Here is a 17649-nt window from a genome sequence, read left to right on the forward strand (position 1 = left end):
AATAGATATAGTATAGTAGGAGGGAGGTGGGAATCACGATGGACAGCCATGTGCCCGGCTTGCACTCTGAAAGCACACCTTAAGGAGATGCCTCAACTTGCTGGCTGGGTGACCCAACGCAAACTGCATAGCTACGAGAGCTCAGCAGGGAACAAGTTATTTGGGGGGATTTGCAATATACAATGACACACCCCTAATCACACTGTAAGGATTGTAACAACCCACAGGGATTGAGCTATTCACTATGGCTCCCAATCCCCGCCTCTTCCAGAGGTCATCCGTTCCTTATTTTCCACCTCTGTAAAATAAAGACAATACTAGAATCTTCTCCACAGGACCATTATGACAATTAAGTCAGATAGAAAACACAAAAACCCCAGTAATTTAGAGTCAGGGAAAACAAGTGCCTTTAACTAGTACCTTAAACTCAGAAAAATACACATTTCATTCAACTCGGCTGATCTTAATGCTTCTGGAATGCCGGAAATTTTAAGCTGATCAACCCTCTCAATCCCATTACAAAGAAACAGAAATCCAGGAGAACAAAAGATTAAATGGATATGAAAACATTTGCTTCATAAACTGACATGCTAAATACAGTAAAGTTTTGTCCCTAATCCCATATATCTATATGAGTAATTTCTTGTTTGAAACTTGAGAAAACTTATCATTGACCCTCTTTTCCACCCCCTGTTCGACTGAATTAATCAGCATGTTATTTCTTGTCTAGCACCGTTCACAATTATTCACCCATGATTATTCAACATCAAAATAAAACCAAAAGTTCACACTATGAAGCAACTGCGAGAGAGGGGAAGAAAAAGAAAGAGCTTTCTAGTGTTTACAAACATGACTCAAAGGTGACCCAAGATGCGTGGATGTGTAGAGGAAGAGGAAAAGGGAATTACGTGAGGGAAAAGTCCGGCTATTTTTAGATAGATAATTCTACACTGGGATCCAGGAGGGATGGAGACTTTCCCTTTTTCTCTGTGATTCTGATGTGGAAAAGATTAAACACTGATGACTACGGACTGTGATTACGGCATGGAAAAACCGTCTCCTTTCTGATGTCTCTGGAGGGACTGAGAAACAATGACCCAGACTATGAGTAAAGCCGTTAGTTTGCAAAAAAAGCTTTAGAAGAAGGCAGGGAATAAAAAAAGATTGCTGTACCATAAATGCCAGCAGTATGCCAAAACTGTGCTGTTATCACTGTGCATTCCTATTGCTTGAGACCTGGATATTTCTCATTTCCACAGACTCATTTATGGAAAATGTACATAACACCAACTAAAAACAGTTCTCTAGAGAGAAAAAAAAATTGGAAGGTATCCTTCAAAGTGATACTTGGTAAAATGTTTGTGCTCATTTTTAAGTACCAAACATGATTAAAACATCTTGAAGGGGTGGAAAAAAACAGAAACATACCCGAACTATAGTAGGAATGGCATACTGGTATACACATGTCATTTGTTTTATATATATATATAAACATATAGCAATCTATATAAATACATGTGTAAGCATATAAATGTATATTTTTAAACATACAAAACCTCTATCTATATAAATGCATATACACAAAAAGTAATTTAACTCTTCACTAAAGATGAGATTTTTATCTGTATGCAAACACAGGATATGTTCTTACTATTCTCAGATGTTTTCATTATATAAAACTGATTTTCAAGATTGGGAGAGGGATGTTATAATAATGTAATCTTTAAAACAAAGATATCACCAGAAATTATCAAAGCAACTATTATAATAGACAACAGATGGAAACTACAACGTAGAATTCATTATTTTATGGTTCTGGTCCCTCTCACTTCCATTAAAAGACATGTTGATATTGGGCTTCAAGAACTTCATAATGCAAAAGGCATGAAAAGAATTTTCTAAACTCAATAGTGTATAGACTAGACATAGCACTTCGATGTTCTCGCTGCTTCTTCTAACAAGGTTACTATAAACTGACAAAAATCAGTGTTGGAGAAATCAAGGTTGGGTATATCTACCAGCACAAGACATTTGATCCTTAATGACCTATGTGGGTTGAAGGATGTCTCCCTAAAACATAAATCCATGTCCTAAACACACAGGCCCTTTAAGTGTGACCTAACTTAAGAAAAAGGTTCTTTGCAAATGCAATTAAGTTAAGGATATTAAGTTGAAATCATCCTGGATTATATGAGTGGGCCCTAAATTCAATGATAATTGTTCTTATAGAATAGATTAGAGTATTGGAACGCCAAGCCATAGAACACATAGAGCCATCAGAAGCCAGAAGGGACAGGGAATAATTCTATCACAAAGCAGGTCTGCTGACACCTTTTTTGAGACTTTGGGCCTCCAGAAGTGTGAAAAAACATGTTTTTGCTGTTTTATGCCACCTTGTTTGAGGTGATTTGTTACAGCAACTCCAGCAAATATAAGATGCCCATCTGCAAGTACGACATTTAGAACTGTACACTTCCCTTATTGAGTATGGAGGAACAGTGCCCACAAAGCTAATGCTTAGACCGGTTTGGCCATGATGTGACCCAACCTAAGAATTATAAGTAAAGCATATATAAGGATTCTAGAACAGGTCATGCCCTCATGTCAGTAAAAACATAAGATTAATGTGGAAAACAGATTATTTTCCTTTATTTATGGATTTTAATGGAATTTTGACCCTGAATGAAATATAGGGAGATAAATTTAGTTTGTGAAGTCTGGCTCATTTCATTGTCCTTCCTTATTTCTTCCTTCTCTCCTTTCTCTTTACATTCTCTTCTCCTTCTTCCTTTCCTTTTTTCCTTTAATTTTAGGGAATAAAACCCATTGTTCTAGCTTCTGATCACTAACCAAGCATTAAAAGAGCACTGCAAAAGTGAGCCAGATATATGCCTAGTATATGGCAACATAATGTAACATAATTTGTAGAATAATAACTAAAAAATATTCTCTCTGGCTGGGCACAGTGACACACACCTGCAATCTCAGTGGCCTCGGGAGGCTGAGGCAAGAGGATCCCAAGTTCAAGACTAGCTCAGCAACTTAGTGAAGCCCTAAGCAACTTAGCAATCCCCTGTCTCAAAATAAAATTTAAAAAATGGATTGTGAATGTGGTTCAGTGGTCAAGTGCCCCTATGTTCAATCCCTGGTGCCAAAAAAAAAAAAAAAAAGAACTTTTAGTAAGATCAAAGGGAAAAACTCTTCAGTATTAAACTCTGAACTCTTCTGAATTCCTAGCTTACTTGCCCTTCAATAAAACCCAAAAACCTGTTCCCACTAAGTTCACATTCTGTTTATTTTTCAGACTTGAGTCTGAATATTCTGCCTTATTTTCTCAACCAAATTATAAGACAAAGCCCATCAGGATTGTCACTGGATGGATCCTGATGATAAACTAATTTACATGGTATATATCTAAATTACTAAAAGATTAACAAAAAAAATTGATAAATTAAACACAGAGCTTCTTTTCTTAGATAAGTTAATAGGGAGACTCTATATCAGACAAATATTAAGGTACTCTCTGACCTAAAAAAAAAAACACTAACTTTCAAGGTCAGTTATAACACAGATGTAACATAAACTATGGTTGCCTTTATTAAAAACCACGATTTTCATCTTTCTATATCTTCTTGATAAAAATTGAGATTTAACTATACTTACAAAATGCTACAGTTATGAAATGCTAGATAAATAAATATGAAATAAAGTCAATGATTGTAACTTTTCATCAAACAAATGCTGTACACATTGTTGAAAAAATTACGTCCATATCTGGTTCTCAAAAAACAAGAAAACGATTCACTGTTTAATTATCCTATTACAATCATATTGCTAATATCCAGTTCTTACAGTGGTGCTGTCCTCTCCTATCAAAAGAACTTCACGTAGATTCCTCACCAATTTTCAAACCTACTATCCTATATCTAAAGTAAGTATCCTATTTTAGCATTAGATATCTTATTTGGCATTAGATTTTTCACATGTCAGATTTTCACATAGACTAATGGATGCACCAGAGATAAACACAAAATAGATCCTTGTTCCCCTTAATAGTGATGCAGTATATGATAAAGGAAGCATCACAAAATCATGTTGGAAAAAAAAAAAGCCTAGAGGGGATTATGTTATTACATGTCCAATATATTTAGAAATATCAACAAATTAAAATATTTTTAAAGACTAACATAAAAAGAATAATATCACTCCATATGTAACTGACCTTAGTAAGAAGTATGAATTTCAAGAATAAAACCAATGGAGAAATCATTACCTAAGCACTTCAGTCAACAAATCAACAGCAATAAAAACAATCTTATTTCAAATGACACAGTGGGCTGGGGTTGTGGCTCAGTGGTAGAGTGCTAGCCTAGCACCTGTGAGGCACCAGGTTTGATTCTTAGCACCACATAATCCCAGCAGCTCAGGAGGCTGAAACAGGAAGATTGCAAGTTCAAAGCCAGCCTCAGCAATAGTGAAGAGCTAAGCAATTCAGTGAGACCCTGTCTCTAATAAAATACAAAATATTTTATGTCTGTGGATGTGGCTCAGTGGTCAAATGCCACTGAGTTCTATCCCCAGTACCAAAAATATATAGAAATAAGTAAGATAAAGGTATTGTGTACATCTTTAACTAATAATATTTTAAAAATGACAAACTTTAGTATATTTAAGACATAAAATAAATATTTAATAATCAATAGCACAGCAGTAACAACCCAATTGAAAGTTGTAAGTATGACAAACTATTTAGTCTCTTAAGAAAGAAAGAAAACTGAAGCAAAACCATGGTTTTTTTTTTTTTTTTTTTTCACTTTTTAAAAAACTTTTTTAACTTTATTTTTATTTTTTGTGTGGTGCTGAGGATGGAACCCAGTGCCTCACATATGCATGGTAAGTGCTCTACCACTGAGCCACCACCCCAACCCCAAATGTGGGGTTATTGCCCCTAACATATCACACAACTTTTTGAACTTTGTTCTTAATATTTTTCTCTCTCTCCCTCTTTTTTTGTTTTTTAATTAGAGTTCTGTAGTTACAATAGTAGTTGGGTTTTTTTATGTCAGAAAGATATGTGAAACAAGGACTCATATATACAGATACAGTAATATAAATTGGTGCATCTTCTCCAAAGAGCAATCTAGAATTATTAAAAGCCATAAATGGATATGTACCTAGCAGCCAAGCTTGGAAATAATAAAAGCTTGATTAAAGATTCATGTGCAAGGATGTTATTATAGAAAAAAATGGCAAAATCATAATCTAAAAGTTGAAAAAGAACAATGTTAAATAAAATCCTGCACATACATATGCAGAGATCCCATGTATATATCCCATGTGTGTGTGTATATTAGATATACGGGATCTCTGCATATGTATCTCTGTGTGTGTGTGTGTGTGTGTGTGTGTGTGTGTGTGTATCTTACCATTTGCCATTTTAATCATATTTGGTAAGTGGTGGTTGTTATTTGCTTGTTTTGTTTTTGCAGAGCTGGAGATGGAATCTAGAGCCTCATGCATGTTAGGCAAGTGCTCTATCACTGGACTACAACCAGAGCCCCACAATTAAATTTGTTTAAAAATATTTAATAGCATGGGAAATGATCACAATAGGGTTATAAGAAGAAAGAAGCAGAATGCAAAACATTATCAGACACACGTACACACAAAGAAAAAAACAAAATTCCAGTAGTTGTTGTCTAGTACTTGGAGGATATTCTAAAATTTTCATATATTTTGCAAGTATATTTTCTTCCTCTCTCCCTCCTTCTCTCCTTCTCTCCTTCCTTCCTTGCTTCCTTCCTTCCTTCCAACAGGAGAATTTTTAATTTCAAGACAGTGTCTCACTAAGTTGCTCAGGCTCGTCTCAAACTTGCAATCTTCCTGCCTCAGCCTCCCGAGGTGCTGGGATTATAGGCCTGTGCCACCATGTTCAGCTATTCTTCTCAATCACTAATAATGAATCAACATTTTAAAGCAACTCCAAAATAGGCATCTTTTTAGTAGTACACTGTGGTATTCTAAACCCCCCCTTCAGAATCAACTCAATGCAGTAGCGGAGCTCTGATTCATGTATAAAATGACAGCTTTGACATTTACACCCCCGTTGGTGAAATGAATAATATAGTGTTTCCCACCACTAGACCAGCTTCTAAGCTAGCATCTTGGAGTCATCGTTGTAACCCAGCTCCCCACTGGTTCCTCTTGGGTCATCAAATTCTGCTCTTGGTGTTCACAGTCGCCCGACTTGGTGTAACACTTCATAATCCTATGCTTGGGTTATGGTAAATATCTCTTAATTTTAATCCTTTGCCCTCTATGTTCCAACTAATCCTACTTTCCACCCTTAGGTTAATCATCATAAAATTCCAATTTCATGATATCATTTGTCTGCTGGAAACCCTCCACTGATTCTCTATGTCCTATCATCCAGTCTTAAATTCTCCCCTAAAGCCCTCCTAAGGGGCGTTTAATATCTGTCCCTTCCGATCAGATCACTCCAATCACTCAAATGTGCTCATTTGCATTCTATTTCATTTATTTCTCTGTTTGTTGATTCCAGGATACACCAATATGTTCATAACCCGATCTTCTATAATATACACAATTTGTTGATGAGATCTTATGTCATCAATCCTTATTTCCTTGTCTGAATAATATCAACAGCCTCAAAAAAAATCAAATATTAATGCATTTTGAAAATGTGAGTTTTCCATATATTTAAAGAGTATTATCGTAATCATTATTAGTCTTGAGAGCAGCTTATTCACAGTATGATAGAAAGAAAACCAGATGTGCTGTCAGAATCCTGACTCCTCCTGGCTGGGAGATGGTGGCTTGTTTCACTTCATGAATTTGAGTTTCTATTTCTTAATCTATGCAGTACATATAAAAACTCCATCACATTTACAGCAGTTCATTCGTTCTCTTACTAAAAATGTCCTAAATACACACAATTTGGCCAATACTTACAAGGCAATTATAATGATTTAAATGAAACAAATGCACATACACGGCTGTGTTCTAGACCTGAATAAGCTCACTGGGGAAGCAATATAAATGGAAACAAATCCATAGAATACACCAGAGCCAGTATTCTTATTAGAAGAATGTACTAAGTACTAAAAGCTTTAACTATATGAGTGGAAGTCAAGAAGGATAATTTTTTTTTTTTTTTTTTTTTTTTTTGAGGCACAGGGGATCTAACCCAGGGTCTTATGCATGCTAGGCAAGCACCACTGAGCCACATCCCCAGCCCCAAGAATAATGATGGCATTTGAGAGGTCTCTATTGAATAAAGTTTAGGGTCAAGAGAACTAAGAGATCTATAAGGCTTGTAAGAGAACACGGTAGAGAGTGGAATACTATATAAAGCCTCCTTACCTTAAACGGAGGGCTAGTATCGCTTGGCCTTGCAGAAAAGTCAAAGGAGATGATGAGATCAACGCCCCTCTGAGGTCTCAAGATCAAGGGGTATGGCAGGTTAAATGTGAGCCCACTGTCCACTACATGAATCTTTTTACTTTTTACATCCAATGGCTCATATATTTGCTCAAATTCATCTGGATCTTAAGAAAAAAAAACATAAGAATAAATTAAGTGATCATTTGACATTATTTAAGATACAAAAACATTTGTTTTAAATTTGAAACAGAATTCCCTATGTTTTTCCTTTGGGGTTGGAAGACAATAGAGCTGGGTATGATTCTAACTTTGACAACTGTATAATTTAATTATCATCTTTAAATCTTAAATCCCTTCATCCGCAACATCAGAATAAGAGTAATTACCAAATAAGGTTGCTGAGAGGATTCAGTGGGACAATGCATGATACGAACTCAGCCCAGTCGCTGCCTTGACCCTAAGCTATGACCTCTTTCACTGCTTTATGTCCCATTACAGAGGTTTTTACTGGTTTCAAAACATTTCCCCATATATGATCTTGTTTAATTGTTTTAACAGACAGGTGAGGGAAGGAACATCTATAAATGGAGGGCAAAGTGTTTAAAAGTCACCTCTAGGGTGACAAAACTGGGGAGTGGCAGTTCAAGCAATTCCCACTGTGCCACAGGTGGAGCGCATATCCCACTACAACATCAGAGTCCAAGAAAGCAGCCCAAGAAAGAGTTCAAGAAAGTAGCCCAGCCAACCCACTCGACAAATATGTATTTTCTACCACTATTCAGGCACAATTCTGGGCACTGAATGGATTAGACACAACTCTGCTCTGCTGGAGCTTATTTTCTAAGTACACTTCCAATAAATCAGTAAATAAATATGTTGGCAAGATAATTCAGATGGACACAAATATAGCAATGAAAATAACAGACAGCAATATACTAATAAGTAGCCAGTTAGACATTCAGGAGAGCGCTCTCTGAGAAGAAAACCTTGAGCAGAAGTGAGAATAATGATACAGAACTGGTCAACTAAAGATTAGGGGGCAGCATGGGGAGGGACGCTTCCATGGGGAGGGAAGACCTAGTGGCTAGAATAGAAAGAGAATGAATGGAGATGATCAGGGATCTCAGAAGCATCAAGATCTAAGGATTGTTAACTTTGTGGGGAAAAAAAATAATACTGATACTACGCTATTCTTCACATATAAATGTGGTAGTCCTAATTCAATTCCTGGAGGAAAAAATGATTTGAACCAAATGATTTGATTTGAACCAAATGAAATGCCAGGCATCTGCTTTGCTATCTCCTTGTTCACACATTGTTCCCACATGTCTGTAAAGAAGGCCAGCCAACCTCCAGACAGCCTACTACAGGAGAACAGAGACACTCACATCAGACACTAGTCTGCTTTTAAAGTACTATATTTGAAGCACCTTTAAGAAGCATTTAAACTCAACAGAGCATCCCATCTCAAGGTGAAGAGGGAGACAGAGTTGTCAATTTTTCCAAATGTATTTGAACTTAGACCCAATTTATTGCATAACAGTTACTCAAAAATCAGAGAGTTGAATAAATGCCACCATGAAAGAACATTCTCTTATAATTTAAAACATACAAATTTCCAAAAGTGTGAATGAGTTAATCAGATTTTCTGATAGGTATGAAAACATAACTGTGTTTTATAATTATGTGACATTTCCAAAAAGTCATTCAGCTGTGGGTATTTGTGATTGTCATTTTATAAATACATCGAACAGATTCAATTTACAATGTCTAAATATTTGGATGCCTGTGTTTTGAACACTAGCCTAAATTAACTCATGCCTTGATTTCTTATTCCAGCTGGTGTGTGTCACTGTAAATAATATAAACACAAAAAGTAAACAGGAAAGAAGTCATGTAACCAATAAATGGCTACTCTGAAATCAGATTCTACAGATCTTAAATTATTTTGCAGTAAACTAATGAGGGGAATTTTATCATCTTATAATTTATCTTATTTTCTGCAAGGTGAAGTAATAGGCACAAAATAGCACACTTTTTCCACTTAGGTTGAGAGACTGTTTTAAGGCATTCAAATTTTAAATTTGTAGAAGCAATCACCAGAGGGTAAACTAAAATATAATATTTGTTCATCAAAATGTCTAGATTAATTTTTCAAAGTCTCTATTTTTTTTGAATGGGGCTATGTAAAAGTAAATATTTTAATTTGGCATTTTAGGTGTATAATAACTAGGAATTTTAATGAAAACTTTTTGAACTGAAATGATGTTTGTAATAAATCTTTTAATTTTAATTCCAAACATATGATCATTCTAAAACTTGAAAATGACAGAAGGAGATAAACAGGATTTATCTTAGGAAAGAACTTTCTGAAAAAGCACTAATCATTCAACTAACTCGGTCTAAAATGCAATTATTTTGAGCAATTTTGGTATGTAAACAATAAAGCTGAGTGGATTTATTACTGAACTGACTAATTTTCTTTTTTTTACCAAAATTAGTACCCCATATACATATGGCGTATATATACATATATATATATATACACACACACACACACATATACATATATATATTCAATTGAATAAATATGAAATGAGTAAAACATAATTTTAATGAGGTACACATTAAGAAATTCAAATTGCTTTCCAAATACCATTGATTTAAAATAATTTTAGTTAGAACATTTCAAAATATATAAAAAATAAATTTTTAGTCTATATAATACTGTCATTTAGGATGACTGAAATTTTATATTTTCTTCTATTATTTTATGAAAATTGCTCATAACTATTCTTTCAAAAGGCATCAAATGAAAAAAGTGTCCGACAAGATGATGGACAACTATTATTCTCCAAACCCTATATATAAAGAAAAATATCTATATTCTACCCATATTCTTGGTTTGCAGCTTTATTCTCAATTAAGGTAGCTGTATCCCTGCTGGCTTACACCTCCATCGGGATCAGCACTGCTGGTTTTAGTTTTACTTAATTTTTCTATCATTGTTAAACAAAGCATAAATGTCCATCCATGAATCAAAACTTCAAGGAAGGTTGGACAAATGATTATAATCTTAATAAGAGCAAAGATTACATCTGTCTTGTTGACTATTGGATCCTAAGGGCCAAACACAATGTACTTTCTTGTAAATACTGTGTGAATACAAGAATGAAGGAAGGAAAGAAAGAAGATGAAAATGTAGAACAAGGGCTGTGGCGAGGGGAGGGGCAGGGGTAGCTCAGTGGTACAGAGCGTTTGCCTCAAACATGTGAGGCACTGGGTTTGATCCTCAGCACCACATAAAAATAAATTAATAAACAAAGATATTGTGTCCATCCACAAGTAAAAAAAAAAAATTTTTAATGTAGAACAATTTAAGTGAAAGTGAGAAAACTAACAAAGCACACTCCCTAAGGTTGCCATATTTGGCTAATGAAGATGCAAGATGCCCAATTTAATCTTCATTTCAGATAAGCAATGAATAATCGCTTAATCTAAGTATGTCCCAAGTGTTGTAAGTACTGCACATGTATTATTTGTATACAGTATACATATTGTTTTAAATTAAAATTTTACTGGGAATTCTGCTTTTTTAGCCGATAATCCTAATGGTACCAAATCCACATAAAATATTGCACAACTACCAGGAAGTTGTTAAAATGTGGAGTGCAGAACTCATGCTGTGCAACCTTAGAGGAGTGATGTTGGCAAAGTGATCACGTAAGGCAGATGCAATAAACTCTACAGAAAGAAAACTTCCATCCTTACATCAGCAAGACAATGACTAACAAAACCAAAGGGGATGATGTGTAACAGAAGGGAAAGGCTTAGGAACAAGGCCAAGAGACCGGTGTCCCAATCCCAGATCTGCTGAGCCATTTTAGACAAAAAGGATGGAATTATTTCCTTGGGTCTTCCTTTTTTTTATAGAGGAAAATAACTGGACTCTTTATAGATTTCAATGCTCTGAGAGAATAATTTGGTTTTAAAACCCAACATCATTTACCTATAAAGCATAATTTTCTAGGGAAAAAACAAACACTTTTAATTGGTATTGCAATGTTACAATCATGTGCCACAGAACAAGAAAAGTAATGTTACTGGTTCCATGTATTTTTTTTTTAAAGAGAGAGAGAGAATTTTTAAATATTTATTTTTCAGTTCTCGGCAGACACAACATCTTTATTTTATTTTTATATGGTGCTGAGGATTGAACCCAGTGCCCCGCGCATGCCAGGGGAGCACGTTACCACTTAAGCCACATTCCCAGCCCCTATGTATTTTTAATTTGGATGAATTTTTAGAGTATACATTCACTTTATCACAGGTGGACCTTTTTTATAATTAGTACGAAAATTCGTATTACAGGTCTATAGTTGGACATGCCTCACATCCTAGAGTTTAACACTATAAACATAATACAAAATATGGTGAGTTTGTACTCATCTGGTTCAAACAACAGGGGTCCCTTTTGTAATCCCTTTAAAGCCCAGACAACAATCTACAAAAAAAAAAAATCCTAATATCATCTCTTAATTCTCACAAATATTTTATAGATATGACACAAACAAAGGGCAGTAAAAAGGGTTTTGAAACATTCCATTTAGGTTTTTACAGAATCCTAGCCAATGTCCCTAAGGCAGAAATGACTGAGGAATGACATTTGGACAATTCAGGGAAAGATGACAATATTACAAAGTAGAAAAATTTGAGATGGCCATCAGGAGAAAGACTAATATATTGATTAGTCAGCTAAGAAAATTTACCTTTTAGTCTATAACAGAAGTGAAGGATGTGGAGAACTATTCTTGGGGATTTGGCTAAGTGACAAACCTGAAAGTGACTGCCTTCTTCCTGGCTTTAAATGTTTCCTAATCTTCCTGAAAGTGGCAGAGACAGACTCTGGCTGTCCTGCAGACACTGGCCAACTCAGCTCCTTCCCCATCCTGTGCTGCAGGTGCTCCTGCTCCTCAGGAGGGCACCAGGATCAGAGCAGAGGTTAGCACATTCCCACAGGCTCCAGCTCCTGAGACCCAGCCAAGGAGGAACACCCCCATGTTTGGAAGGAGGAAATGAGGCACAGGCCATGTTTCTGCTCTTCCTGTTGCCAGGCACAGTGGGGGAGGCATGGCTCCATAGTGTTTTTTGGAGTCACTCCAGGAAGCTGAGCCCAGAGCTTGCTCCTTGAATCCCTGGAAAAATTTTATAAGCACCTAATTCCCACTTTAAGTCCCTTGTAGTTATCAAGATAGAGGGTTTCCAATTTTCTGCCAGTGAACCCTGACCAGTACAAACATATCCAAGGTCTTGCTCCATATTTCAATGACTAGGCTACTTCCTGTCTGATGTAACTTTCTTCTTCAAAACAAACAAATACTGCAGTTTAAAGCCCTTCACACATTAAATGCATGTTCTTGTAACTGAGTATAAATAAGTGTTAATGATTCTCTCTACAGGGAAAAAAAAAAAAAGTTCCCCTGAGTTAGTTTGCACTGATTATGTTTTGCAAACTTACCTGCTACAGCTGCATCCAGTTCATCATCATCATCGAAGGATTCCTGCATGGTAAAGTCTCTTAGAGGAGACAGTGGGTAAGATGTATTGAGATTCAAGCCCAACATGAAGTTGTGCACCTTCCCAGCACGGCCTTCTCTGGTATTGAATAAAGCTGAATCACTCACCAAGGCCATTATCATACGATGCACCCAACTTGCTTGGTTATCATTGTGATACTCCCTTTCAGCATCTTCATTTTCAGTACCTAAGGGAAAAAGAAAAGATCATCACACACACTCCACAATGCCCTTTTAAAAAAGAGATCTTCCTAGAGGCTCAGGAGACTGAGCCAGGAGAATCACAAGTTCAAAGGTAGTCTCAGCAAAAACTTAGCAAGGCCCTAGGCAACTTAGTGACACTCTTTCTCAAAACTAAAATTAAAAAAGGGCTGGGGATATGGCTCTGTGGTTAAGCACCCTGGGTTCAATCCTCTGTACCAAAAATAAAAAGAGATCCTTTCTGGCTGATCAGATGTTAACATGAAAAATAAAGCTCTATGGCTTTTGATTTAACATTTTTTTTTGTATAAATCAATGTAGTAAATAATCACTTTTGTTCTTAAAATGTTCTTAGTTACCTTTTACCTGCAAGCAGGGTAAAAGTTGTATTCCTGACAGTAACACTTGGTCTATTCTTAAATTTCCAGGTGAACTTCTTCAATTTTCCCCCTTATCCTCTCTCACAGTATTTTCTTCCATTACCCTGGCTTCACACAGATACATACACACTTATGTGCATGCATGCACACACACACACACACACACACACCACAATTCATATGCACAGTAGCTATCCTATCCTCTGTAGTTCTTAATTTTTCTTAAGAATCTTTATTCTGTTTAAAAAACAGTAAGGATTATGGAAATTGAAGAGAATGAACTACAGGATTTAACATACACTTGTTCTTCAATAAACGTTCTTATGAATCAGCCAATGACCTGTCATTTCATCCGCGCTTACAAAGTTTGAGGACTTAAGACTCTGTAATTTAAACAAATGCCTTAAGTTGGTTTAAAATTCAGCAATGATCCAAAGAAGCAATTTTAAGGGACTCTTTCCTGAAAACCTATGCACACATCACAGCTGCAGGGAAGCTATATTGGGTTCTCACTTGAAGCACCAGAACTAGAATCAGATTGCCTGGTCCCAATTCTCTCTCCACTATTGACTACTCACCTGCACTTCCCTTTTTCCATTTCCTTATCAGTAAGCCATGTAAGGTTGTCATGAGGATTATGCACCATGTAAAGTTCCTAGAGTGCATGGCCATATTAAATTCCTGATAAACACTACTAGCTAATAGTAGAACAATTACAGCAGCAGCTGCAGCTCAATCACCATTATCAGTAGTATTGATTCATAATAAAAATCAAAGAACATTTCATGGTAGAGTATAACTGCACCTTCCTAAATACCTTCTGTCATGATTTCCAGGAACTCTGTGTTTAAGTATATAACCTTATATAAAACTCTGGGTGTATGTTTTAAATGAAAGGAGAATCTACATTCGAATGTTAGAATTTTTTATAAATGTATATTAAACACAATAAAGCCATAGTAAATACTGAATTTTTTTAATCTTTGTGAAGATTAAGCTGAAGATTAAGCTGAGATGAGGAAATGAAGGGATCTTCCTTTTGGTAGCCAATCCAGGTGACTACGTATTAATTAAAAGCACATATATTATTTTCTACTCCCACACTTTTCTAATGCCAAATATGACAAAGAAAATATTTCACCAAAACAAATTAGGTTTTACATGATTTATATCTCAAGTTACACAGGATATGAATAAGATACTCAGTTATTTCCAAAGATTTAGGGCTTCTTATTATTCATATTATTCTCCTTTAGTACAGCCTGACTTCTGTACCAGCAGAGAATCTACATTCTTTATAATACATTTGCAAATGGCAAAACTTGTGAGACAAACCCAGCAGTCAACAGATATGTATTTATTGCTTGTAAGCTATTATATTAAATACAAGCTTCTATTTACTTAGTTCTTTACAACTTAAAAGCATTTTTGTAGGCATTTGTTACTTTGATGATGATTATAATTAGTTTTGTAAGAGCAAGTAGATGATTCCACTATATACTCGAAGGAACTCAGGTTAGGAATGCCCCTTGTTCAAAATCATATGAGTAAAAATTAAGGATCCTCAAGAGAATAAAAAAGAGAAAACTAGGAGAAATTATTTGAAAAAAAATTATATCTGGTAAAGGATGATTATTCAAAATATACAAAAAAAATTGAAACTCAACACTAAAAAAAAAAAAAAAAAACCTGATTTTTAAAAATGGGCCAACAAACAAACTGAACAGACATCTCTTCAAAGGAGATACGCAGATGGTGAGTAAGTACATGAAAAGCTGCTCCACATTACGTGACATCAGGGAAATGCAAATCAATACAGTGAGACACCACTGCTTGTCTATCAGAAGGGCTCAAATCCAAAACACTGATAGCACCAAATGCTGGCCAGGAGGCAGAGCCACAAGAACTCTCATGCATCAATGGTAAAAACACAAAATGGTACAGACACATTCGAAGACGGTTGAACAATGTTTCTAAATACACTCTGACCCTGTGATTCCGAAATCGTGCTCCTTGGATTTACCCAGGTGACTTGAAAAATTTATGTTCAGATGAAAACCTGAACATAGATGGGTATAGTGGTTTTATTCATAATATCTCAAACTTGGAAGCAATCAAGAAATCTTTCAGTAGGTAAAGGGATAAATAAGCTGATACATTCAGACAAGGAATATTATTCAACACTAAAAAGAAAGGAGCTATCGAACCCATGAAAAGACAGAGAGGGACCTGAACATGATAAGACAATGTGAAAGAAGCCAATCTGAAAAAGCTACCCCTGTATGATCCCAGCTACTTTCAAGCCTGGAAATGGCAAAACCATGACATTTGTAGTATGACTAGTGCTCACGAGTGCTTAGAAGAAGAGATGAAAAGGCATGTTAACATCCACAGTCATTTAAAGGAATATCAAAGGCTAATAAGAGAACCTCAAAAAACATCCTAAATATCATCCTCTAATCCCTACTACTACTAACACCAAAGCAGCGGTGTTTAAAGAGTTCTCGAACTTCTCAGCCTTAACCAGCAAGAACTGCAGAGATGATCAAATGTACTGACGGCCAACTATAGTAATTTACTTAATAATTGACAAACCAATGTCATGTCTACTAGGTTGTCCCTAGATCAATACATAATTAATTGTCAAAATACCAGGCATATAATGTCTATTCCTTTGGCACTACCTATCTTCCTTCATTAAAAGGAAATTCAAAGGACTGGGGCTGTGGCTCAGTGGTAGAGCGTTTCCCTTGCATGTGTGAGGCACTGGGTTCCATCCTCAGCACCACATATAAATAAAAAAGATATTGTGTCCATCTATAACTAAAACACAATTTTTTTAAAAAAAAAGGAAATTCAAAATAAAAGCCTTCAACAACTAAGGATACATAAAATTAAAAATTTTAAATGAAGGAGCTAGGAAAAGGCTCATTCTTCTGAGGCCTCGGTTCTTGCCTAATGAGAGGCTGCTATATTTGGGTAAATCACTAGCTGCTTGAAGTGGCAGGACAATGGGTAAGTCAGGACTGAAATCTGGTTGCACTCTACTATCCACGCCCAGTGCCTGATCACAACTTTGCAAGGAAGGACTTCCCCTTTTTCATGTTCACAAACCACCCTACACTAGCCACACCATGGCCCAAGCATCTCACTTTTGGGAGAAGGCACCTTTTCTCTAATTGGCACAAACTCATCTTCTGAGGAAGTAATAGCCTCATTATGAAAAGAAAATTTCAATTTTAGTGATAATTAGGCAAGGATAAAACAGGTTATTCCTATATATACACCTTTCTTGGAGAATTCTTTAAGACTTGAAGATACCAAATGCTTTTGAACAAGAAAGCATTTGATATCTTCTAAAATCTACATGGTCATATGCAAAATGTAATGGGACAGGATCATCCAGTTGCTATAAAGTCTTCTCTTTGTTTTTTTTTTTTTGGTTGGGTTTGCCTTTGCTTATTTATTTTTATTATTGAGAACATTTTTATAGTTATTAAAAAATTATGTTAAAATGTAAAGTCTCTCCATTTTACCACAGAACAACAAAAGATTACATTGCAACATGTATGTTCACTTTATCCTTGCTCCAAATCCATCACTGACCACTATGATCCACATCAAACTGAAAACTACCTTGGCACAATGTTAAAGAGCTCAGATACTCCCAAGCCCTGTGTGCAACATGTGCAACAAATTCTTGATAATCTTGTCCCACTTCATCACAGATTTATTCCTAAGAGGCAAGGGGTTGGCCATGGTGTAAGGCCTGAGAATGGAATGAAAGTATAATTTTTCAATGTTACTTACTAAAATTTTAAAAGATAAAATTTTAATTTCAAAGTCATCTAAAAATTTTCCTAAATTGTAGTATCCATGCTGATCAGACTACCACCCCCAATTTGCTCAAATGAAATGGTTTTGAGGGATTAAAAAGAAAGAAGGGGATATCTATCTGCTGCCTATTCTAGGAAGGATGCAATATTCAATCCTCTCAAGAGGAAGTGACAACCCTGCACTCCACTGCTTCCACCACCAGCAGCTTAAGAGGGAGACAATCGGACAAAGCCTCCAAGTCCTCTTCTTAG

At 35.8% G+C, this 17649-nt stretch overlaps 1 protein-coding gene across 1 annotated transcript in view; it reads right to left on the reverse strand.

Annotated features, from left to right (window-relative positions):
• Pla2g4a (phospholipase A2 group IVA) overlaps positions 1–17649 on the reverse strand; it is a 127615-nt gene that overhangs the window by 12827 nt on the left and 97139 nt on the right. The window contains exons 14-15 of the mRNA XM_027935024.3: positions 12923–13168; positions 7384–7568 (exon numbers count right to left, since the gene is read on the reverse strand). Of these exons, the coding sequence (XP_027790825.2) occupies positions 7384–7568; positions 12923–13168 (431 nt within the window). The remainder of the gene's footprint in view (positions 1–7383; positions 7569–12922; positions 13169–17649) is intronic.

The sequence above is a fragment of the Marmota flaviventris genome, chromosome 12 (genome assembly GCF_047511675.1).
Source record: "Marmota flaviventris isolate mMarFla1 chromosome 12, mMarFla1.hap1, whole genome shotgun sequence".
Lineage (NCBI taxonomy): Eukaryota > Metazoa > Chordata > Mammalia > Rodentia > Sciuridae > Marmota > Marmota flaviventris.